Genomic DNA, 26,992 nt, shown 5'->3' with positions numbered 1-26,992 from the left:
AGCCAACTCACATGAGTTGCAAGATCAATATTGTTAGACTGGTCACATTCATTCGGTTTAAACCTAAGATCCCACAATTATATGTGAAAGTTTTAGATGGTAATTATCACTTTATTTATATATTTTTGACTAAAAATAAATCAACTTCGTATTTAGTATTTTCAATTCTTTCAATTTTATGTATTTTTTTATAAAATTATTTTCCATCGCATATTCCATTTTTCCATTTTTTTTTTCTTTTTCTTTTAGTTGTGCAATTATCATTTGTTATCATGACAGCAAAAAAGAACTTCGAGGTATGCACGGTTGCAAACTCAATCCTCCTAACCCACTTTGATGAAATAATTACATGATGATGATATATTACAAAACGTGATTGGCATGGAAAAGGTTAAAAGTACATATATCCAAAATATGAAGCAATACTAAACCCGCAAGCAAACTTGATCGATTCAAATTTGAGTTTAAAAAATATTCTTATATTTTATGGGAAGCAGAAACTGCACTAAACTTAAACATTGAGGGTGCGTTTGATTTGCTAAAAAATAAGGGACTGGACAGGACAACTTTTGTTGTACTCTGTTTGATTTGAAATTTGTTATGAGACTGGACAAATTAGACAGCAAGGGACAGGACAAAAACAAGATTTTTTGTCCCTCACTAAACCACGGGACAACTTTTTGTCCACAGTACAAATATAAAAAATACGAAAATACCTATTTTATTTTCGAATATAAAAATATTATCGTCCTATATCTTTCCGGTACAAGTTTGTCCTGTCCTGTATTATCTTGTTCTGTCCTGTACTGTTCTGTCTAGTCCTTGTTGTTTTACGAATCAAACGCACCCTGAGTTTAAGTATTTAATGAATTTCATTAAAGGATGAATCATTCGAAATAATTTAATTTAATTTTTTAATAGAACAATTTTTTGGTTAGATTTTACTTATCTCACGGTCAAACTTTGAATTATTAGACTTCTTCCCTTAAATTGGAGGTTAAGTAATAGCTAATCTTTCACCGTATGTGCTTGTAGAGCGAAAACAAATCGAAGCCAAATATTTTTTTACAAACTTTCATGTACTCTTTTTTTTTTTTTAAGTTTTGAAATGATAACACAAACACAAAGGCGTTTGAATGAAATGGTTGAGACTCTTTTAGTTTAATCGGAGATCTTCGTAAATTTAAATTTAGTCTTACAATGCAACAACGTTAAAGAGAGTTTTGCTATTTATTGTAGTTCTATTCAATTCAAAAATTTAGTTTCTATAGTTGAACAGAAAGAATAACCGCTCATTCAGAAAGAGTTTTATCTATTATTTAATGTGAAAATGTGTTGAATTGGATTAGACTTTACCTACCTTTGCAATCAAATGAATTATAGATTAAAATTACTAAATAAATAAACCGATTTATCTGCTTTTTGTTCAAAGTTTATAGGTTTCACCTAATTACTTAATCAAATAAGTTCCAATTGTGTCAATTTGGAAACATTTTTTGAGGAACTATTTATTCTTTTTCTGAATGTTTTTTCAAAAAGCTCTTAACCATTTCCTCAAAATAACTAAACAAGCATTCTAATTAGTTTGTTTAAATAAGCTTAAAAGGTATAAAAAGAAAAGGAACAAAAAAAGAAAATTAATCATGTGTTCCTCATGGCTGTATCCTATTGCACACCCATTATTTCTTACTAAATTAATTCAACAAAATTAGTAGCTATATGTATTGAACTTTTGGAATAAAAAGGGCATAATTTGTTGGATTCCAGCATCACTTTGGTCATCTAGGTTAGGTGTCCATAAATTAGCAAAGGACAACTTCAACTTTTTTTTTGAAGAAGAATAGACAACTTCAACTTGTCAACTTTAGGAGGGTGCTAATAATTGATTGCATTGGCAGATCTATGACTATGAGGATTAAGCTTTTTGTTGCTAATGCTTTTAGTGCATTGCTAAAGTTTCAAATGCGAACCACTCATCAAAAGGATGTGTAAAAACATGTGAATAATTGTTCAGTGATATGTCAAGTGTGAGTTAAAAGCTAGTATATTGAATAAAAGAGTTTAGGTTGAGCAATGAACAGTATATAAGTTAGAGAATCTATAAATTTAATGTCTTAAGTTTAATCCCAAAATTCCAAAACTACCCTGTTTGCTAGTTATTTGTCCAAGCTTAATCCGTCCGAAGACCTTTGTTGAAATCGTGGCGTGCATAGTTTGTATTTAATTTATGTTTATGGTGTGATCTTCATACCAGTGTAATATGTTGTTGTTTTTATTGAAGACTTCATGTTTTCGGTTAAAAAAGTAAAAAATTTGTGTCAACTTCATCCACTAGATAGGTAGCGAACACTATTAGCTACTTAACTAGTGGACAGTGATTTTTCTAAATTTATCATTTTTATAATGTTTACTGCTTAAATAACATAAATGGGTAAAAATGGACAAAAATAAGACACACGAAAATTACAAAGGACTTGAAAAATAAATTCTCCTTAAATTTTAAATGAAGATGAGATGTTGAAATGTAATTACTCTTATTTTGATATGTTGATTCAGCCTTAGTGAGATTTCCTATCATAGCCTAAAAACAACATATTATTGAGACAACAAATAATAAGGCAAAATTGTTTATTGGTACAAGCACAATAATCTTAGTTTATACTCATAATTTCGTGTACGATTAAAATATACTTGTTTGATAACTATTATTTTTTTCAAAAAAATTATAACTTGTTATTTTTACCAGATTACAACAAAAAATATGGAGTAACATAAGTATGTTTGTGGGTTGAATTTCGTAGGACTTTGGATAAAGGTTTTGGAGGGTTACATCATGTACATCTTTAAGTATGTTTGGGATTTTTAAAAAGTTAGAAAAATAACATGATAAATAATCATATACTTCTTCAAAAAAATAAATAATCATATACTTATATTTTAATAGCCCTTTTAATCAGCTTTAAAAACACTATAATTTCTAGAAATAAAAAATAAGCCATTTCCATTTCTTTCCTTCTAAAACCAAACTCTAAAACACATCCTTAAGGACAGTTGATTGAGTTACTCTCCCTTGTGCTTTCTCACCTCCCACTAGTTTCAATCCCTCTATATGTTGCAGTAGCAAGGAGCGGGTGTGGCGAATAAGGGCGTTAAGGTTCAACAAGAAGTCGGAATGGTGGTAGCGCTAGACAGAGATAAGCAACGACAAGGGCGGATTACAGTGTAAGCACATGTAGGATACATTAGCTGGAAAAAGAAGAAAAAAAATTGCACATGGTGCGCAACATGAGAGGCTTGTGTACCCTAGAAGCCGCCTTAACAACACGCTAAAAACAACAGTTGGAGCTATGCTTGTACCCACCGTCCGAGATATTGTAAAAATGTCATTACTGTGACAATATTTTAGATACATAAGTGACAATCCAATCCAATCCAATTCTGTAGCAATAGTTAGATATTATAGAAATCAATAAATCAAAAACAATCCAAGTACACACGGGTGAAAAATTGAATATCTTTGTTTAATTCAATAGTACCAATTGAAAACAACACAAATTATCAAAAAAGGGTTGTAGAAAGTACAAGAAAATAACCATAGAAAGTAAAAGTGAACGTGCAATACAGTAGAGTGAAAGTGATGAATATTCCATTACAACAGCAACCAGCATTTGTAACTTTCACAAGGGAAGTTGTATTGTGGTCCAAGTAGACATGCACCTAAAAAGTTACCTAAAATATTAATGACTATTAATGCCACCGGCTAACAATGGAAGCTTATCGTCCTTCTATTCTTTACGACTGAGACGGTGACTTAAAAATTTGCTTAAAATACTAATGACGATTAATGCCACAGGCTAACAATAGAAGCTTATGGTCCTAATCTCAAATGATTGATCTCTAGATTTTGGAGACAGGAACTAAACAAAGTCAACAAGTAATCATAGCAGAGAAGAAGATTGAAAATAACCTATTTGTATGAGCCTCTCTCATCAATTCATTGTCAAAAAACACATCATAGTGCCTACGAAAGCATCAAATCGAAGAAGCAACAACTTGAGGTGAGACCACACACACTTACTTTGGAAAATATGTCATTAGAAAATATGTGAAACAAGTAATTCAGAAGGATTTCCCCTTACGATAGTGATGACTAAACATTCTGTTAATCGACTAAGCTTATAAATTCATGTATACTAAAAAAATTGTACATAAAATCTGCATAATGCAATGATCCTTCTACAAACTGAATAAGACAATGATGATGGAAAAAATAATTAATTACCTTAGCAAGGAGTATGATCAAAGAACCTCATTGGAAGGTCCAAACTTATTGACCAAAGGATCATAACCTATGGTACACTAACAGATTGCACATCTTTTACAGAAACCCCTTTTCAAGGGAGATACAAAACTTCATTTTCATGGAAATACATCAGATATTTGAACAGTCAGTACTCAGAAACTTCCTTCTCAGAATCTAAGCAAAGCCTGTCACATGCACTGCAGAGCTCCAATGAAAAATTATATACACCAGCCAATCCATTTGATGAAGGGAATAGATTATCATCGATGTTTCACCTTTATAAATATAGGAGTAGGAAACTACACGACTGCAGAAGCCGTTCGACGAAGATCGGGTATTCCATTGCCGTACTTTCCACTAAGCTGCGGACTTTTCATGCTGCCGTGTCTTGCAGGCTTCGGCCGGTAAAGACACAAAAGCATTTCTTCAAGCTTCTGTACTGTGTATTTTGCATATTTATTAGAGCTGGCATCTTGCTCGACCAAGGGACCGTAATTCTGCATGTAACTCCGGTAAACAGGCACCACAGCCTGCACTATAAGCTGACATGTCTTCTCTCTTAGATCTCGCTCGACCATGATCCAACCCGACTGCTTTGAATACATATCATCGAAAACTTCGTTGAACTTTTTCAATCTTTTCTTGACCAGATCACGAGCAGTTGCACGCCCTCCAGAGAAAAGAATCAACCCTTCCCTACTCAAATGTCCAGGAAGCTTTCCCCAGCTATCTCTCAAGAATGTTGTGGAGTAATAGTCCTTATACTGTTCATGTTCCTTTAACGAATCCCCTAAAAGATCTCCAAGCTTTGTCCCTTTCAAATGCTTGAACAGATGCCAGTGATTGTTCATGGCGAAAAAGCTTGACAACATAGGATCATCATAAGCCTTGATCCATGTCTCCAAATTTAATTCAACAGCTTTCAATATGTTCAAAATCTCATTAACAAGGAGCTTCTCTTGAAAACTTTGACGCTTCCAACTTCGGTGAATGATCAGGACTTGAGTCAGTATAGGCTTATAGTCGTCCCCCAAGAGTTTATTGCAGTAATCAGTGATAAAGCTCACCAATCTCGGGACACTGCCATCTGGAGGAGGAGGGTTCTGCCTCTGTAACTCTACCTGAACCAAAAGTTCCCAGAAAATTTCCGCTGCACCATCAATCACACTCTTAATAAGTTCCCTAGTCAAATTTTGAATTTCGACGCACGCATCACCCCCGAAAAGACGGTTGAAATCCAGTCTCAATTTGTTCAACGACGCAAAAATATCCAACAACTTCAAAAGCTTAATGGGATCTTTCTTACTCTCCGTAACAGTCTTACCAAACTGAAGAAACGCAAGTATACCAGCCTGTGCAGCTATCTTTGAAAAGCAACCCATCCACACATCGAGTCCAAGCCTCTCAAACACATCATTACAAAGCTTATACTCAGCCTCAAACAAATGCTTCACCGCAAACTCCAAATGCTTTCCCCACTGAGCTATATACACTTCTATACTCTGCACATCATTGAACTCAGACACCGAGATCTCGAGGTAATCCAAATTCAGCGCCTGCAAACTTGCCCTCACATTAGAACTTCTAGCATCAACATAAATCGACACACATTTATCAAGTCTATCATTAGCTCTCAACCTGCCGAGAATAGCCTGCAATTTATGAACAACAGAAACAGGCAAAGGCGAAGGCGCAATGCAAGGCTGATCACCAAGAGAATCCGACGACATAGGAAGTGGCACACTGTTATCAGTTAAAAGCAACCTGAATTCATTCTCTAATTTATCTAAAGCAGCATCTAACAAACCACCATCTAAATCACCATTCTGCGATTCCTTAAGATTCTCCAACTCCTTCTTCAAATTCTTAAGATAAACCTGATCAGCAACCGAATTGTCTTCTAAATACTCAACTATATCATCCAACCACTGAATAGCCAAACCACAATTATCTCCCAAGAACCTCAACGCCTCCTCAAGACGCTTCAAAACCGACAAATAACCCGGTAAATCAATCCGTGGATCCGACAACAAAGACTTCTCAAGCCCATGAACCGCATCGAAAACCTTCAACACAGCAGCCGCAGGACCAACAGCCCTATTAATATGACCTCCAACCGCCACAAGAGCATCTTTCTCCGCTCTAATCGGCCTAACCGCAGATTCAAGCCAAGGTAACCTTACCCTAATCTCATCTAACCTTGGCCCTGCTTTCTCTAATGCTAATCCAACACTCTTTGATTTCTCTAAACTAAGTTTCAATGATTTACTAGCACAAATCAAATTCTCAATTCCACTATCACTTTTACAACTAACAGAACCAGAAACAGAAACAGAACAAGAACTGGAACCAGCCATTAAAAACACTAAAACAAGACAAATAAATAACAACAATTGTTAACTAATTTGAGATGGGTTTTTTTTCTAATTTTCCTTATTTGGGGCTATTTTTCATTGGAATCATCAAAATGTGGTTTTTTTTATTAACATAGAAAAGGGTATTGATAAAAATTGCATTTTTAACTTCAAGTTAATAAAAAGACATGAAATTTGTACTTGGGCAATCGAAAAATCAGAAAAGAAGAAAAAAGGGTTTTGAGTTAAAGCAAGAGAGAGAGAGAAGAAGATGAAACTCACTGAGTTGGAGAAGGTGAGAAAGGCGAGTTAACTCAGCGAGTTAAGAAGTTAGATATTATTGATGAAGAAAGGGAATGGGGTAGATGAGAATCTGAATCTGCGTTGTGATTGTGATGAGAGAGAAACCCTAATGTGTAGAGAGAGAAAGAGTTTGTGTTTATGCAAAGTGCATGACAGTAGACAGAGAAATGCTTGTTTGCTGCTGTTACTTTTTCTGTATATACATATCATAGTTTAATTATATTCCTCTCTCTCTCTCTCTCTCTCTCTCTCTCTCTCCTTTGAACTACTTTTCTTGATGTCTTTTCTCAAATCACATTGTTTTTTAGGGCATCTTTTTAAAACCTTTTCATTAGTTATAAAATTTTAGTTTAATTATAAATGATGAATTAGTTCAAGTGATAACAGTCTTATATTCATTAAGTAGATTGTCAATAGTTCGATTTTTAATTCTTGTGTATAAAAATAATTCGATTTGAAATTGATAATTCATCTTATATGTTTCACATGTTGTCATTGCTCTGCATATTAAATTTGTATTCCTCGTGATTGTCTTTGTGAACGGATTCATCATGTCAATCAAAAGGATACTACTTTTCACATTAACCCTATCCGTTACAACGGAGTGTGAAATTTTGATCTCATATCCACGCCCATTCCTCAAGATATTAAAATGGAGATGGAGAGCATTTTTATCGGTGAGGAATCTGATAACATCCTCACGTGGCAGCCACCTGATTCAGAGACTTATACAACTAAATTGACTTATAATTGGTTAACCGGAAAGCTGGAAATATTTGTTTGAAGGCTAAGCATGTTTGACACAAACTTAGGTTTGATTTTCAAATGTTGACGATCTTCATTTATGGTTCAAAATGTATGCAACCGACCAACAAATTACCCTATTTCTCATTGGATGTTTGTTTATTTGAAAATCTATGATTGAGGAAGTTTGATATGATATCAATCATCCTCTTTGGTATATTCTTAGACAAAATCTACTCCCATTACAATTCCAACAAGAAGGTTTTTGACGGTCCTTCTTCTATCATGTTTATGTTGAGATATTAGAACGTTGTGTTGGTAACTCTTGTGTTGAGATATTAGATTGACTCACTAATTCGGATGTTTCACTTTTTTATGAATTCGGGATCATTTCAAATTGTCCATCTTTACTATCAAGATATTGCTTAACTGATATTCTAGAAATTTAATTCCTCCCTTTATAATTTTTCTTAGGTGTCTTTCTTTATTTCTTATTGATGAAAAGAATATTAAAATTTGTCTTAAGCCTCTATTGGGCCGACCTTGACTTTTAAATTCTCAAAGCCTAAAGTTTACTATTTACACCCACTTTTGATTAAAAATAATTACGCCCACTTAAAGTTTAATATATTTTTACACACACTTTTAAGTTTTAAGATACAATCATTATCAAAATAAGAAAAAAAAAAAAATTAAGATACAATCATCCTCATCTTCAGCAACCTCAAACACTATACAGTTTTCACTGCTAAAGTGAAGTTTGTGAGTTCATGCGAGGTAAATTTTCGTTGAAAATATTAATTGTTGCCATTACTTAAGTTTTCTATTACTTATAGATTAATTATTAAATAATGTTTTATGTTTATATGTATGTTTATTGTAACACAGCCAAGAGCCTCCTAAATCCTAATGAATCGATGCCAAATAGTAGTAGTATTGATGGCATTCATATCTCTATCTACCAAAAAAGAAAAGCATTCATATCTCTCCTTGCCAAAATACAAGACTGTGGCCCTAAATCTATACAACAGTGTGAAGTTATATTTGGTCGGTCGGTCGGTGTGGGGTAATATGATGTTGGGTGCTGTTGGGGAGATTGGAAAAATTCGGGAGAAATATCGCGTCAACTCAAAATTGTAAGGTATTAAGTTTATGAGTCACATATCTTATAAATCCAATATTCTTCTCATTCATAGTCGATGTAAGACTCTGTTACCACTTGTTGGAAAGTCCGAGAAGCTCAGAAAAAATATCGGATCAAATGCTTCATGATCACAAGAGAGAAAAACGCCAAGATTTTTTAAAAAATTGAACATCCTCCGTTTGAGAAATCAACATTCTTCTCAAGGTTAAATCTAACACTCTTTCTATTTGAAAATAAAGAGCATGCTGGATTTGCCGAAAAAATAAAGTATTGGTTAAAACAACTTCAATTGTTCTGTATTTAAAAGTTGCCGGAAAAAAAAAATTGTTCCGGGATAAACCACGGGACAACACATATGTAATTTTTTAACATTTCTAGAGATATAATTTTACATTCCCCTTTAAAACCTTACCACCAAGCATCCAAGTTCTAATAATGGTGCAAGGTAATGAGTGAAGAAATAGCAACTCTTAAGGCAAACAATATTGCACTGTGCAACCTTTGCCTCATGGCAAGAAAACTATAGAGTGCAGATGGATCTATAAGTCTAAATTCAATGCAGATGTACCTTTGGAATAGACATAAAGCACCACATTTAGCCAAAGGCTATACTCAACAATTTGGCCTAGACTAATGTGTTAAGGGTGACAAGTACATTGTAAAATAGGCTTATATGTTGATTTATCAAAGGGATGATGTCAAGGTAGAAGTTGTGGACACTAATGTAATTATGTAAAAAAAAAAATAGTTTAGTCAAAGGTGTTTCTTTTTGTTTGACGGTTTTTGTCTAATCAGATTTCATGATGGATATTTTCAAATGTAGAATATTGAATAATAATTTACAACATTATATCAATGGGTACGCTGGTGCGGTATAATTCTATTTATATATTTTTGCATAAATTTATTAATTTATTATAGAGATGAAAAGTATCAAACTAAAATTGTGATCAGTTGACTGAGTTCATTGGGGAGACTAGCATAACTTGACCAAACTCCATCTATTTTGAAATTCTTGATTTTCATGCTCATAAGATCATTTTAAATAGTACTATCAAGCTTATTAGTATAGTATTATATATTCAAGAATTTTAGGTCGAATTACGTCGGATGCACGTTTGAAAAGTTTAATGCCACATAATTTTTTTTTGGTCCTCGTGGAATTTTATTCCTCTACCAGCATTTTTTCATAGTATTTTTATTGACCCTGTTAAAAGAAATCCTTGAAGTGCCTCAAATTAAAGGATTGGGGTTGCTGAAAAGTATAGGATCGGAGTCCTGGATATTCCAAAGTAAAAAAAAAAATAGCTTTTGACTTATTTTTATTATAAAGCTTATTGTTTAAGAATTTCTCTTTAATCGGATACTTTTTTTTTTTGGGTAGAGTCTTTAATTGGATACTTAATAAGATATGTAAAGGGAAATGTTAACATTTTCTTTTTGTAATGGAAATGTTAATATGTGTACTAAGAAGAATAAAAATATTGAAAGTGGTATATTTGATTTTTTGAAATTTTTTAAATATCTTTTTTTTAAGACAATATTCTTTTATAGAATTTATCTATATATATATATATATATATATATATATATATATATATATATATATATATATATATTTATGGGAATATTTGTATCACCACAAACCCAAATAAACTATCCTTAAACACACTCGCATAAACAAAAGAAAATTAAAAAACAATAAAATTTTAATATTGTCTAACTTGTGTGAGAACATATAGAGAAAATCTCTTAAAAAAAATTACGATTTCAGCTAATCTATATTAGGCCCATAGAAGAAGATTTGGGCTTTTATATAGCAAGTTGTTGCTACTGGCTAGTTACTACTACTACTAGCATTAGAAGAAATCGATTACGGATGCTTTCTCTCCTGACCTCCCGTGCCGTGATTCTTTTATACCCCTAATATTTCAATTTTTTCATTGCAGAAAAATTTGGTTCACAGAAACCGAATTTTTTTTAGTGCAAATTCAAAGTAAATTTCGGTTTTTAGAAACCGAAATTTGTTTTCAAGGCAAAAAAAAACTTCGGTTTCTACAAACCGAAGTTTTTTCAATGGTAAAATTGAAAATTCAAGGGGTATAAAATGAACAGGGGCCGGGGGGTCGGAGAGAAAACATCTCGATTACGACCTATTCTCACTAAATAACCAAAACTAACCTCTGGCCTCATGTGTTAATCTCAATCATCTATTTTAGCGTAATGACAAACCTCTATTGGCAAACTTCAAATTAATTATGAATGTAGGTTCCATAAATTCTCATAAAAGAATCAGGTAGTTTTTTTTAGTTACTCTACACTTCTTGCCATTCTCATAAATCTACTTTGATAAACTTTTAAAGTCTTTATGAGCCCATTCGCCATAATGTATTGTCTCATCCATATGTTGATAAAATCTACTTTGATAAACTTTAGGAATATACTCACAATCTTGATTTTCATGGGTTTTACAATGTCTTTGAGGTGATTTTCAGACGAGAGATACAAGTGAGAGAAATAGAGGAGAAAGTGGGAATCTCCTATGTTTGGTTTATCACAGAATTATTGAAGAGAGAAGGATTAAGCCATGGGACCCACCAATATTTCAATCTTCTCATATGTGTGAAGAAACTGGAGAGAAACCGTTAATTTTTTACAACTTTCCATATTTGCCCATGTCTTCTCTCTATCTATGCACCGGAACACAACAAAGACAACTTATTTGACATCGCAAGCCATTTTTATAAAACCCCTACACAAGTTAGCATTTAATAATTTCCATTTTTCTTTCTTAACATGTGCCTTAATTAAGGGCACATGTTAACATTATCCTTAATTTTATTACAACCATAATATTTGTTTTTAGTTAAGGATATTTTTGTCTTTTTGAACTCAATTACATTTCTCTCTTTTCATTCTCTATTTAACCAAACAAAAGAAATATGAGAGAAGTCCCTTCTTTCATTCTTATTTCTTCTCTCTTTCTCTTATACCAAACAACATATTAAATCTACTCTATTTCTCTTTTTTTTCTCTCTTTTCATACTCTCTCTCACCTCTTTCTCTCTTCTCTTTTTCTTTTCACAACCAATCAAAGCATTAGAGAAGTTATCTACACTTTTAGAAGTAAAGTTGACTTCTTGGTTCAAAGATTAATACCCTTCATTTTGTGGTGCATGTTATGGTGGGAACATCAAGTAATTTTCCCATCATGGGAAAGTTGTTTTTGACCATTTGATCAAATCAAGAACACAATCTTAACATAGTCATTCACCGCTAGATTTTTTTTCTCTTACACTGTCTTCATTGTTATTCTCTTAGCGGTGTTCAATTTAGGGGTGTCCAAAATTTCAGTTAACTGAACCAAATTGTAATTCGAACTGCATTGAACCATATTTTAAATTGAACCATTTAATTCAGTTTGGAATTGAATCACTCTTAAAAAACAATTACAATTCAATGTATAACTGGTTCAGAATCAGTTTGAATTTATGAACTGGTTTTTATTTTTAAAAAAATTAATTTTTTTTAGAATACATCAATATTTTCCGGAAAAAATTTTCGATTTTCTTTTCGGAAAAAAACTCTCAATATTTTATTCAAAAAAAAAGTTTCAAATATTTGCCGAAAAAAAATTTCCGATATGAAACAAAGACAAGGGAAGAAGGAGTGTTGGGACGGTGGACTTTATGTTGGTGGTGGTGGTGGTGGGTGAGTGGAGCATGCTTGGAGGATTAAGAATGGTCCAGAAACTAGTGTAAAAAACAAATAATCTTGTGTTGAGAGACCATGATAAAACCATGTTCTTTATTTGATCTAATGGTCAAAAACCAACTTTCCCATGTTAAAACCCACCTCATTTTGTACCAAATATCATCCATATGTTGTAGAGCATTTGTGTCGCCAAAGGCAAAGAGGTCAATGTGAATGCTTCCTTGATAACGTTGAATATGTCTATAATTTATTATTATTATTATTTTGGTACAAGCATGTCTTATGAACATTTTATTGCTTCCAAACACAAATTAGGGGGCATATATAGCTTTTGCTTCAATATCAAATGTGTATACATCAACTAGGTAAATATATATATCAACTAGATGACATTGTCTTATTCAATAAAGACTCTAATTCTCAAATTAAACAAAATAAATAAATTCTAAAGAAACTTATAAATGTAGGCAAAATTAAAGAAAACATGAAAAAGTCAAATGACTTATTTTGACACAATGTCTCCCACAATATGATAAAGGAGCTAAGTGGAGTTTGGTGATCCCCTTTTCATTCAAACAAGATATAAGCAAGTAGTTGGATGTGTGTCAATGTTCAATAAGCACTCTTCATCATCAAGAAATGAAATATCAACACAAGCTATCCGCATGCTCTCACAACTCACAAGCCTTATTCATCACTACCCAAATATACAAAAACTAGTTTAGTAATACTAGCGCCAATTGCATCAGCTATAATAAGATGACTAATTTGAGTCGACAAGACTCATTGTAAATCATATTAGCTCCCAAGGAGCACCCCACACGAGCTAGGTTATCTGCACACTTATTTATTTCACAATAAGTATGTTGAATATGAACTTCACATTCCAACTCCAAAAGCCTCCAAATTTTCTCGCAAAGACTCCATCCTTCTCTATTCACTCCCATTTCCTTATATTTATCATCTTAACCACTCCCTGAGCATTCAGACGAAGCTCAACACGTCAACAACCAAACTCTCAAGCTAGCTTCAAACCTTCCCAAACACCTCATAACTCAGTCCCCATCACACTACACTTAATTTTAATAAGGGTCTTGTTAACCAGTGCCCCTGGGAGGGGCACTCTTTAAGTATTCCATTTAAAGAAATTTTTTATTAAAAAAATTAAACAATATAATTTCCAATGCGTTGACTTTACGCATTCCCATAAAAATTCTATAAAACACTTTTTATTTAAGGGCTTAAAGAGTGCCCCGAGAGCACTCGTTAGCATTTACATTTTAATAATCAAACAAACATAAACAGTCAACCTCCGCCACCACTCTAACAGTAACAAATATTGGATCATAAGTCCAGTAGAAAAAGAACTTAAGTGTGTAATTTAAGTCAATACCTTGTTGGCCACATAAGGCACATAATAATATGATAAAGCAAGATGTGAAATATAATTGGAAATTATGTTGAACTTTTTGCAATATTCCATCTATGTATTCGATAGTGACAGTCAAATTTGTAAAAAAAAAAATCCTAAAAATTACATTAAAATTTGTGTGATCAATATTTATAAAATATAAAAAATAATATTTTTAATGCATTTTTTTTTTATCTTTAACTAATATCCTAGAAGGATTCTCTAATGTGAGAAAAAAATTGAGGAAATAATGTGGAATACAGGTAATTGGATCATAAATATAAAACAATATTTAAATCTAAAAAAATTTGAGAGAAGTTGATTGATAATTGAGATGTGAAAATTGAGGAAAATAAAATTGAGAGCATCCATTAATCTCCTAGTTGCACATCTTTGATTTCCTAGCATAAAAGCTTGTTTTCTTTGAGTTCAAAATATTCAGGTCTTTGCTTTTACTCTTATAGATGTAATCATTGTCTTTAGCTCGGGACTTAGCTTGCACAAGTGCGAGCGGCTTGCTCATCGTGCTTATGACTTGGCCAATTGACATTGTCTTTCGATCTTTGATTTCTAGAAATAACACATCATTCTTTTTTAACATAATAATCTTAAATTAACTTCAACCTTTATCGTGTGTGTGGGTTCATTTCTTCGCTAAATCATTTAAAACCTTTATCATTCATATGTGAGCCATAGCTCTTGCGGTATGAGTCAATGCAAATTAATTCACACCTTTGAATTATTAATCCATATTGCTAACAACCTTAGTGTGCCACTATTATTATAATCTAATACTAGCATAGTAATATAGAGAATCTCCCCCAACTACCATTTTTTTCGTATAAAAAAACATTACCAATTGTTTGATTTTCCACGATGAGTTGTTAAGTATTAGCCTTGAAAGGGCTAATTAACTAGTTTTAAATTAGAATTAGAAAAACTCTACCAACGTGTTTGAAAACATCAAACCCTTTAAAATAAATGTTTGAAAACCATATACAAGTCTTCATAATTATATGCCACATTTTGTCAACCAAACTTAGAAGACTAAAATAATAAACTAATCACCTCAATTATTACTCTATGAGATCATATCTTATGATATAAAAAAATATAAAAATATTCATAACCCTCCCTCGGATACCACCTCTCCCCAACAAGAAGTCATAATAATAATCATGAGTTTTTTAATAGAAATAAATAAATTAATCATAGTTGGCAAGACTTTGGTGAGGATATATAATTTAAATAAACAACTTCAGATTCCAATTTTGCATCTCTATATTAAAATATTTAAATATAATAAAACAAATTTACAACGCAACCCCACCATAACTCCCACTCATAATTTTCTTTCTAACAAAAAAAATAAATTTTCATTTTTAAAAGAAAAGTCCTCCATTCTCCCACTTTCCTCATATTTTTTTAATCTCAATATTACGTTGACTCAAATACCAAACCCACAATCCCGGCTGCATTCTCCTGCATCGCGGCTTGAATTGCGTGTCTGTGTTCCCCTTCATATGTTACAATCAGCATCGTTGGATCATCTGGAGCACGCTCCACGTGTTTCCTTGCTGGGCACCCTCTTACTGTGCTACACTTGTAATAGCCGCTGATTAAAACAAAAAAGAAATCAACGTCAGAAACAAGTCTTTAATAAAAGTCAACATAAACAACGGCTAAGATTAAATTAAATGTGTGTGTGAAGTATTTACCGTGGATATGGTGATCCTTTGATTGGTTTTTGACCGTATTTTCTCCACGAGTACTCGTCTGCCGGTATATCGGCTGTCTTTGAACTTATTGCAGGTACTCTCACGGTTCTCTTCACCCTATTTTTTCTGAAAAAACAAATTAAAAAAATTGTTATTTCTATTCAAAATTATAATCATAAATTGCATTGAAAAAATAATAGAGTAGAATCACAAGTTTGTAAAATTTAAAGATTAAAAAAAGAACGGTCACACAAACTTTAATCTTAGTTTGAAGTTTGAACAACTTTTGAATTTGTATCTAGTGTTTTCTTTCTCGGACATAAAAAACAGAACCCTATGTTGTTTTGTCACTTTCACACATACTGTGTCTCTCTGTCATACCCATTAAAGCATTTTAACCACACCACTACCGAAATCGTTGACTCCCAAACGCAGCCTTACCCCACTCACACGACATACTCACGTGATTCGTTAATAAACATTTAACCTTTTCTCTATTTAAAAATAAATAAAAACTAAACTAGTCAAACAAAAAACGGCACCAAGCAACAACAAAAATTTAAAGAAACAAAAAGATCTTTTACTTATGGGTCTTGTTAACATGTGCCCTTAGGGCACATGTTAAGATATACCAAAATAGAAATTTATCATTTAATGATACAAGAAATTTAATGCTTTAAAAGTCAAAATACACAAATTAGCATTTAATAATTTCTATTTTTGCTTTCTTAACATGTGCCTTAAGGGCACAAGTTAACATTCTCCTTTACTTATTAGTCCTTCGAAATATAGACTATGAACAAAATTCACATTAAATGGAGGGACAAAATTCGTAAATTGGTAAAATTAAGGACAAAATTGGTAATAAATTATACACAATAATTAAAAAAACAAAAATTGATAATATAATCTTTTATTTTACTTAAAAAATTGATAATATAGTCTTAAAAATAATGTATTCAATACTTGAAATTTTAAAAAATATTTTTTTCTATTAAAAACTTTTATTTTTGTTGCTTCTTCAAAAAAAAAAACTTTTTTTTTGTTTCCATTTTTATAACTTTAACTATTAACTCAAGAACATCATTTAGCATGATCCATTATTAACATATAAAGAATGAGCCAATAAATATATTACGATGAATATATGTAGAATCATGTTGTAATTAAATTACTGCAACATGAACTTAATTGATACATTAGTTGTTAAATAAAGAAAGTACTAATTAAGCAATTTGTTAATAAAGTAAGAACCTACTTAAAATATTTGCAAAAATCTTGAGCAAAATTTTAATTAACTAAAAAATGAGTTATGATTCAATGAAAAGCAGTTATAGAGGTGTACGGTGTGGCGTAGTGTACCTTCTCTTAACACAGTGACACTTATTTGATCCTGAAACGTCATCGGAATGTTCACCATGATCGTGACACCGTTTCTTAGACGGTCCAGACAAGAGCGGTGGTTTTCCACCGGAGATAGCTGGTGTTGCCGCCGGAGTAAGAAAAATCGACGATCCTTGTTTACCGTTGACGCTACCGTCACCGGTAATAGCAGATGACATAAACGACGAAGTTGAAGAAACACTAAACGTCGCTGTATCCTTCGAGAATTCAAGTTCAACCACAGAATTTGAATTTTTTGCATTTGAGCTCAAAACGACGTCGTTAGGTTTCGTGAAATCTAGCGTTAGACTATGCGAAAGTGATTGCGGTTGAACAAAACTCGCCGGCGCGTGACGTGTTGAAATCGGCGTCGGAGATAGTGCCGGTGACGGAGAAAGAAACTGTTTCGGCTGAGAATGAGAAACTGCTTGTGGCGGTGGGAGAGAAGAAGGTGTGGGTTGAACCGGTGTTGGTTGAAGTTGAACCGGTGATGAAAAGATTTGAACCGGTGATGAAGAGGTTTGAACCGGTGCGCGTCTGAACCGGGCATGACCGGTTCGGTTAAGTAAAGAAATGAGTTTTTTGAACTTAGAAACGGTGTGATCCGTTAGTTGAGTGTTTAATTGAGTTGGTTGATTAGAAAGGGTTAGGATCAAGTGTTCCATGCCTTTGAGACCTTCTGATGCAGCCTCTTGTATGGCTTTTTGTTCATCTAGTTTTGGGAACCCCATGAGTTCCACAGCCATTTTTTGAGAGAATGAATGGAAAAATGGAGGGTGGTGATTAAGTGTTTTTAGAATGGCATGAGAAAATAAGAGAGAGAAGGAGAAAATGGGAGGTGGGTTTGGAAGGGTGAAAGGTTGAGAGGTGTGGACATATATAATGGAGTCAAGGATGTCAAAAATTGGTGATTGGGTAAGAGAGAGAAAGAAAGTGATTTGGTTTATTGAATTTTAGTCAAAATTACTTTTTTATTTTTGTTATAATATAATATTATTTTTGGTCGAATCTTTTTAATTGATCAACCTACCTTACTATGTTTAGCTTACTTAAAAAAGAGAATTAAATTGTCCACAAATTTTATCTTAATATGTAGAAATGTCGAAATTATATATTATGATCAGGATTTGAATTCCAATCTCTTCATTTTATGTGTGTGAGTTCTTAATTACTTTATCATTTCATTTATCAACAAAAAAAAAACTAAATTTCGAATCATTAGTTGGTCTAATGATGATTAATGTTGGATTTGGTAGAGCTAAATTATTATGGTTCGATCTTCCGCAATTACGATTTGGAGAGAGTTAAAATACTTGATGTTAGAATGACTCTCGAACTAAATTAGGTCATCCGATGGACTAGATATCAGTAGTGAAAAAATCAGAATTATTTATTTTGCGATAGAATTTAGAATTATTGAATTGTTTTATTTGAGAATCAAAAAGTTAATATAAAAAACAAAAACAAAAAAGAGACAAATCGGATTTGACCATTGTTTGTGTTTAAAAGAACAGTTGAAAAATGTGTAAAAAAAAAAAGAACACTTGAAAAAAATATTTCATTGAAGATGATTGGCAAATTTTTTGGCAAGAAGAATTATTAACTTATTGGTAAAGTTGATGGATATATAAGTCATTAGATTTAATCTAATGAGAAATTCATGTAGTATGCATGAGGTTCTAGATTCGATCTTATTGTCAAAATTGTAACAAAAAAATTTGATGGATATATCAAAAATATTTGTTTTTAAAAAAAAAAAGTATTTGAAACAATAACATGTTATAGGAAAATGAAATACAATATTTTGTTGCTTTTTTTTTTCGAACAATCTGGTGTAGTAGTCAAATGCTACATTAATTTATGTGGATTTGTCAGCTTTTATAGCTGAGCTTTCTGGAACTATACTAGTTAAAAGTAAAAATTGGAATAATCTTTTCGTTAGAGCTATATTCATCTCTTGTAGTTAAGGCTTTTTGATTATCTACTTGTAGTGTCTTAGGAGTTAATTAATATATGGTTGAATTGCGTTAGAATCACTATAAATATAAACATGAGTTTTATGGTTTCTGATGTGTATATCGGGAAGAAAATCAATGTGCATATGGTTTAGCTAACGATAGTCTAAGCTTAGATAGATTCACTATTTTGGCTGATCTTCCATATCAAATTAGAATTTATTATGATGATAATAAATTGGGTAAACCTAATTTTAGGTTTGTAGTAGCACATTGCTACTCTCTTTCTTTCTTTTTTTTTTTAAAAAAAAAAACATTAATTTTCTTTATATTAATTATTTTTTAAAACATAGAAATCTTCTCTCTAATACAGTCGAATTAATTTTTACTATAATTTGATTGAAATTAAAGAAAGCATCGATGTCGTATTTAATACGGTTCAAACCAGGTTTCTTCCAAACAATCGTTGTTGTCATATGTGATCTATTATGACACGACATAAAACGAATTCTAAAGTGAAGTAAAAAATAATTGCTTAAATTTTTGAAAAATTGTAAAGTTGTGGTCACATTTTTAAATTTGTTCTATCATAGGCCTTTATATTTTTCTCCGAAGCCTTCTTCTACTATAGACTAATGAACTTATGACTTATAAGGTTTTTTTTTTCTTTACAGGGACCTAATGCCCTTGCTTGTGTGTTGTTTTTTCGGGGACCTGTAACTACACAATCTGCAAAAATATCCGCAATATGGGATTACAATTGTTTCTCCATTTTCTAACTCCCAAAATGCCAATAGAAGAAAGCTATTGAAATATTCACCTAAAAAACTATTCATATTCAAATTTATAAGAGTCAAGATTTTTTTTATCATTGTAATTTTTCACTTTTAAATTTCTTAACATGTGTCCTAGTAAGACCCATGTCAATATATATTTTAAATCATTTTTTAATTATGACATTTATGTTGTTTTATAATACACATCAATGTGTCAGCGTATTTTAATCGCAAATTAAGATCCATTGAACAAAATGAAAACATTTAATTTGTTAAGAAGGTGTTGTCAAACTTAAAAGTTAGTTATAGAATCGACTAATTGCTCTCAACAATAAAAATTTTCCCTTTAAACTATCACACCAATGAACTAACTATACCACTCAATCATGGATTCCTTAAATACTCCGAATGTTAAGTGTGGCAAACAATTTCTTAGAACTAAGATACCGTAAAAAAAAAACATAAGTAAAATCTAGAGTAGACAAACATAGATAAAATGAAAGTAAAATAAGTAAGTGTTTGATTGATTAAATGTGTCTAAAATGAAATTTCCAAGTAGTGTTTATAGACAAATGTAACCTTAAGTCTGATTAGTCGTGGTCATGGCAACAAATATCATGACAAAGATTATTGTAGTTCAGCAAATATTATTACAAAGAAGAGACAAATATTATTATAAATAAGATTGTTTTTCAACCGTTTGCTCTTATGTATCATTTACAACTTTTAAGTTGAGCCAAATCGATGTGTTTTCAATCTTTTATACAAAGTAAGTAATCTTAACGGTGTGCTATTTGAACTTGACACCAAACGCGTGGTGGATAATTTTAACAACAACAGATGAATTTGTGTTTGAAGATATTATAAAAGATTGTAAACACGTTTTCTATTCTTATTTTACAAACTCTCACGTTGAGTTTATTATAAGACAAGTCTCACAATTTGGCAAGAGTGACTCTATCTTTAACTAGTTTCTGTATTCATACTGATATCCCTATATGTATCCAGAATTTGATAATTAATGAAATGTTATAAGTTTTTTATGTATATTTTTTTATCATTTCTCAATTAATATATTTTTTTTCAATTAATATATATTATTGAAACAATTCAAACTTCATACATACACTAGTATAGATGGTTTCTCTCCCAACCCCCCTCAATTCTTTTCTACCCCTCAAAAATCCAAGTTTGCCCCTTGCGGTTTGAAACATTTTTGCCAAAAAACTTCGGTTCGTATTCACCGAAGCCAAATATTAGATCATTTCGGTAACTGCAAACCGAACATTAGCGTTTTCGGTAAACAAAAAACGAACGTCAGTTTGTTCGGTATCTGCGAACCGAAATGTCATAGATTTCGGTACGTTGGTCGTTGGAATTAGGTCATTTTCGGTAGAAGTTTACCGAAATAATTGTTTCGGTACCTGCGAACCGAAATGTCCCAGATTTCGGTAAGTGGTTACCGAAATTTATCAGAATGTCAGCTTATTTCGGTTCATATAAACCGCAGTACCCCAAGGGCAAAAACGGAAATTTAGGGGGTAGAAAAGAATTGAGGGGGGTTGGGAGAGAAACCATCACTAGTATATAATTGAGTAATTTCAACTTAACAAGTTATGAACATGCTATGTAAAATAGACCATGCCAAATGTATGCTTAAAACAAACTTAGCAGGCCAGAAACGGTATTCCAATGTTGACTTTTCATTTTTATGTATTTTTAATTGAGTATTTTAATTTTCTATTCTTCCTCTTCAAACATATCAAACATATAATAATGAAGATAGAAAATTCAAACATTTGTAGAACTATATGCTTAAACTTAAACCTCGTGCGTATCTAAAATATACTATAGTAAAGGATAATAATATAAACTTTTCTGACCGTGATTATTCTGATCTGCTAAATAAATAAAAAAGTTAAATATATTTTTGGTCCTTATAGTTTCTCAAAATTTTCGTTTTAGTTTCTGAAATTTGTTTTCGCACTTTTTAGTCCATGAAGTTTCATTCGTCAATGTTTTTAGTCCCTACTTTTCATTCAACTCGTGTATACTTTCATATTTTTGAATGATTTTTTGTATTCATGTTTATAATATTATAAGAACATCCCCGATAAAAATTTAGAATTTTTATGAATTATTATGTGCAAAAAACAAAAAAAAAACATATTTAATTCATCTTTTGTTAAAAAAATTTTAAACTTTTGTAACAAATATTCATATAATGTACTAATCATGACCGCAGAAAAAAAAATTAAAATTTCAAATGATACGCACGAGTTGAATGAAAAGTAGGGACAAAAAACATTGAAGGAAAAAACTTCAGGGACTAAAATGAAAATTCTGGGAGGGACCAAAAACATATTTAACCCATAAAAAAATGGTCAAATTCAATTATTAACAGCATTCTCGAATCTCAAAGTCATTATTGGAGAGTCCGGGAGAGCTAGGGAGAAACAATGAGTCAATGCTCCAGGACCAAAAGAGAGGGAGTCGCCACATCCCAAGCCAAAACCTTAAGGTGTTAGGTTAATGAGTCACCTCTCTTATAAATCTAACATTCTTCCCACACATAGTCGATGTGAGACTTAAACACTCACACTTGAAGCCCAACAAGCATTCTGTTGAACAAGTGTGTAACTTGTAGAGGAAACTTGGTATAGAAATGAACACAAATGAAGAACTATGTATGAATTGAAAAAAAAGCTTCAATTAGTCTCACATTGATTGGAACACACATATGAGTAGTGTTTATATATGATAAAATCATTTCTTGGGATATGTCCCAAGGGGTACCCAGTTTTGTAAATTGGACACTCTATGCTGAATATCACACACGCGCGCGTGGCCGTCTGACCGGGCTTGGGCTTGGCACATGTTTTATGTGCTACGAGACCATTTCAGAAACGGATTTGTATCCGTTACCACCTCATCGGATTCAACAACTGAGTGGCTATTAAATCCGGCCATGTTTTTGCTTTGTTGACTTGATAAGGCTCCCACGAAATCCGCCATTCGGTTCCTCACTTACTCTATAAATACACTTCAATTCTCACAGTTTTGCTCTCTCTCTCTCTCTCTCTCTCTCTCACTCTCTCTCTCTCTCTCTGATTTCTGCAATTCGAAATCTTCCTTCTTCTCTCTCACAAATTCATTCTTACTTAAAAAAAAATATTTTTTTGTTGTTTCACGGGTGCTTGTTTCCGCATCGAATTGATAATATAATTATCAATATAAGACTGGTTTTACGAACCATTGAAGGTTTTTTCTGCCTATTTTCTACAGTGCAGTAGATAACGGTATTCAGTGAACTGGACTGTTTTATCTTGGGGACTTCACGGTTGCTAGTCTACCTTGCACAATTTGGGTAGTGCCGTGAAACGTCTTAAAGAGAGCGTATCGAACCGCGACTCGACCAGTAATTTCTTCTTTGCCTATTTTCAAAATCTATTTTTCTATACCGAAAAATAACACATTCCATAAACTAAAAAAAAGTAAATTAAATGCATATCTTTGTGTTGTGTTCACATTTGTCATAAACTTTGTACTTTGTTGTGTGTGAGTCCTTTTGAATGTTGTGTGAGTCGTAAATAAACTACTAGTATATAAGACCTACAATTAATTAAAATACAGACATTTTACAATTAATATTTAAAATTTGTACTTTGTTTCTTATTATATTTAGAGCAAAAGATTCAAAATATCTCATATAAATATAAAAATAACGTTGAAGGAGACATTAAGTAATAAACAAGTAGTGTCCACCTTTTTTATATACGTTCCTTCTAGAAAAACATGAATAAATATCATGTTTGAAATGTATTGGTGAAAGTTTTTTTATTTGGTTTTAGCATATATCGGAGTTTTTTTTTTCTTTCTTTTTTGTGACCAAAGCATTGGGAATTAATATGTATATATTAAATTACAATGGTCAATGGTATACTTTTTTTTAACAATCAAATTTTGAATTATCGAATTTTTTTTCCTGAAAATCAGAGGACTATAATGAAAGGAAAAAAAAAAAAACCATCATGCTCAACAACAGGAGGAAGGTCTGACCCATCCAATTGGGGTATTAATGGATCCCAAACACGAACACTATCAATTGTATGATTGTGTGAAAATATATTGTTTGACTTAAACATATATCTATTTAGGTGTGAGAACAAATCTTGCAAATCTCTAAAACAGCTTTGTGATGATCTGTATATCATTGAATACATAGTATTTTAATCATGTCATGTCACTTGTTCCAAAATCCAAATTTATTAGTCGACTATTTTGTTTAAGTCCCTACACATAAAATTGATAAATAAAGACATGCACCATGCGATTTTTAGAGACATTACCAAATAAAATAAGTGATTATATCTTATCGGAAGAATAAGTAGTTTATTGTGTTTATACATTTTTATATATATATTCTTGGATTTGTGTTTATCAATGCACAATTAATAAAATGAAGCCCAAACCACTCAATAAACAAATAAAGTCAACATTATAAGTTTGTCTGCCCGTAATATTGTATTTATATTATAAGTAAAATCTAATTCATCCTTGTTGCTATTGTTAGTATATACTGGTATATCTTTATTTGAATTTTTTTTTGGAAAGATAGGTGGTTGAAGGGTGAAGCTCTTTGTATTTGTTTTAATAGACTCTTTGATTTAACTATCAATATTAATAAAAATATTACGGTGGTTGAGATGTGTAGGATGGTTGGACTGTTGGAGGAGGTGGGTGGAAATGGCGTAGACAACTTTTTGAGTGTGACGAGGAGATGATTTTTAAGTGTTGTGCTGTTTTGAAAAATTTATTGTTAGAGGTTGATGCTATCGACAAATGGATGTGGTTCTCTAGGCCGACCAATGGTTACTTAGTAAGAGATGCTTATCATCTATTAACATGTCTAGTTCCGGTCAATATGGCAGCACACAAAGATGTTATTTGAAATAAAGTTGTTCTGTTAAAGGTGACACTTTTTGCTTGGAGAATGCTTAATGACAGGTTACCTTCGAAATACAATCTGATCTGTCGTTCGATGCATCTTGAGAACTCGGCGCTTTGTCTAGGAGGATGTGGAGTTGAGATGAAACTATTGACCACTTGGTCGTGGGTTGTGATATCTGGATTACAATCTTAAATTGGCTAGGTATCTTTGGCCCTCTACCAAATGTTGTTGCTGATCATGTCACAGAGTTTTGTAATACTTATCTCTTTGCTAAAGAGGTTAGGATTGGTCTTCAAGTAATATGGTTAACTTGTTGTTGGTCTCTATGAAAAGAAAGAAATAATAGATTGTTTGCATTGAAAGTGTCATTCGTAGAAGTGTTGGTATAGAAAGTGGAAATTGTTTCATGGTGGTGGTTGAAGACGCACAAGTTTAACTTTAATTATGATTTGAATTTGTGGTGCTCTAATTATTTAGCTCGTTAAGGGGTTAAAATTTAATTTGGTATGACTTTGAGGTTATCTTCATTTTTCTTATTTTTGTATAAACTCTTTTAGTTAGACACCTTGTGCTTAGCCGCTATTTTTATTATATATTTATTTGGTTTCTTAATTTTTTTTTAAAAATTTCATTAAATTATGAGGTTTTTGTGTTATTATGTAAAAAAATGAAGCTTTCAATACTTTTTATTTTATTCAAAACTTTCAATCCCTCTAATTCTACTTGTTTCTTCCTTTTTTTTTTCTTTCAAAACTCTTCTCTCCTAACCCAACTTTCCTTCGACACAACTTTCTCCACTTGATATACAATGGAGTTTTTTCTTTCTAGCTTTTGTGTTTCCCCGCCAAAAATCACATTAATGAATTACTTGATACCAAATTTGTTTGGAGATGATTAAGTAAACATAAGAGAGTTGAAAAAGGTGGTGAGTTCAACCTCTTTGGCAAACATTTTTATAACAACTACTGATTATCATTTGAAAAATTGTCAATTATTATTCAAAATTATTTGATGATCAAGATTTTGTTATTTCAAAATAAAATATATGAGTTTATTGTGAATTTCACTTTCATCTCATACTCTTACTAGTTAAACTAGAGACAATAAAAATCAGTAATTGAGTTCAAATCGTTAATGAACTATACTAAAATATAAATCATCATTTGTGAGAAAATCGAAGTTCATAATTTTTCAGTAAAACAATTATTGATCAAACTTTAGTTAACTTATAATCGAACTCCAAATTCTTAGGGCTTCCTAGAGAACCAATCACAAGATTAACAAAAAAATAAAAAAATAAACTAGTGAACATTCTCAACAACCTTTGATTAATTTTATGGTTAATTCATGGCATAAACAATACTATTACTGTACTACTATTAGTATAAACTAATGACATAAATTGAGGATTTGATTCTAGTTTTCAGCAATGGGATATGATTCCTATTTGATTCTAATTTGACCAATAAAATCATTTGTTCGTATCCTCTCTACCGTTTAATTAATAGGACCCCTTATTTTCTAAGTGTTCATATTATGAAGCAAGGATCTCTTAATTTTTTTTTTCTGTTAAATTTTCTCAATTTGTTACATCTTAACTATATTGACTTAACACTTTTTAATTTTTAATGATCTAGATGTACACATTATTTTCTCCGATAAAGAGAACTCATTCTCCATATTATGTTCTCAATGTTCTTTGAGATCAAACTTTATGAGTTTGATTTAATATTAAAAAGACACGTTTAATTTGAAAATTTCCGAGTTTGCACTTGGTAAAGTAAATATAATTAAATATATTTGTAAATGTTATTTGAGTTTATGTGTTTTGTACTAAAACATCATCCCCTCATTGTTAAAAAAAAACATCATTCTCTCGTACAAAATTTTGATTGAATTTAAAGGATATACATAATGTAAATTAATTTTATTCTGAATAAATATGATTTTAAAGTTGAGTGAAATAAAGTGACATTGCAAAAAACACGATTATTATTGGTTGGTAGTGAAAAATTATTTTACGCTATGCATATTAATTTTTTTCAATTTTATATATTAAAATATACAATCAATTAGTATTTCTTTAAAGTCACATCAGAATCTAGGCCACAAAGTCTAACTCATTTGTAATATTAAAATGTTTCAATGTTTCAATTATTAATTGATAGGATATTCCTTTGCGTACAAGTCGTTTGTCCACCGTCAACATAAAAGAATATATCCAAATAAAATATTG

General features: G+C 31.7%; 2 protein-coding genes across 2 annotated transcripts; both read right to left on the bottom strand.

Moving 5' to 3' along the window:
* Window positions 1–4,191: 4,191 nt before the first annotated feature.
* On the bottom strand, window positions 4,192–7,250 carry LOC123913661 (exocyst complex component EXO70I). Its single transcript, XM_045964472.1, has one exon. The coding sequence runs from the start codon at window positions 6,658–6,660 to the stop codon at window positions 4,603–4,605; it is 2,058 nt and encodes a 685-aa protein (XP_045820428.1). The 5' UTR covers window positions 6,661–7,250; the 3' UTR covers window positions 4,192–4,602.
* A 7,963-nt stretch (window positions 7,251–15,213) lies between these two features.
* Window positions 15,214–17,981, bottom strand: LOC123902288 (probable WRKY transcription factor 17). The gene is made up of 3 exons (XM_045951975.1): window positions 17,054–17,981; window positions 15,692–15,817; window positions 15,214–15,588 (listed from the first exon to the last, which is right to left on the bottom strand). Exons 1-3 carry the CDS (start codon window positions 17,818–17,820, stop codon window positions 15,411–15,413), a joined length of 1,071 nt encoding a protein of 356 aa, XP_045807931.1. The 5' UTR covers window positions 17,821–17,981; the 3' UTR covers window positions 15,214–15,410.
* Window positions 17,982–26,992: the final 9,011 nt, after the last annotated feature.

The sequence above is a fragment of the Trifolium pratense genome, linkage group LG1, assembly GCF_020283565.1.
Source record: "Trifolium pratense cultivar HEN17-A07 linkage group LG1, ARS_RC_1.1, whole genome shotgun sequence".
In the NCBI taxonomy this organism is placed as follows: domain Eukaryota; kingdom Viridiplantae; phylum Streptophyta; class Magnoliopsida; order Fabales; family Fabaceae; genus Trifolium; species Trifolium pratense.
The sequence above is the reverse complement of the archived record's forward strand: the minus strand, read 5'-3'. Positions and strand labels throughout refer to the sequence as shown.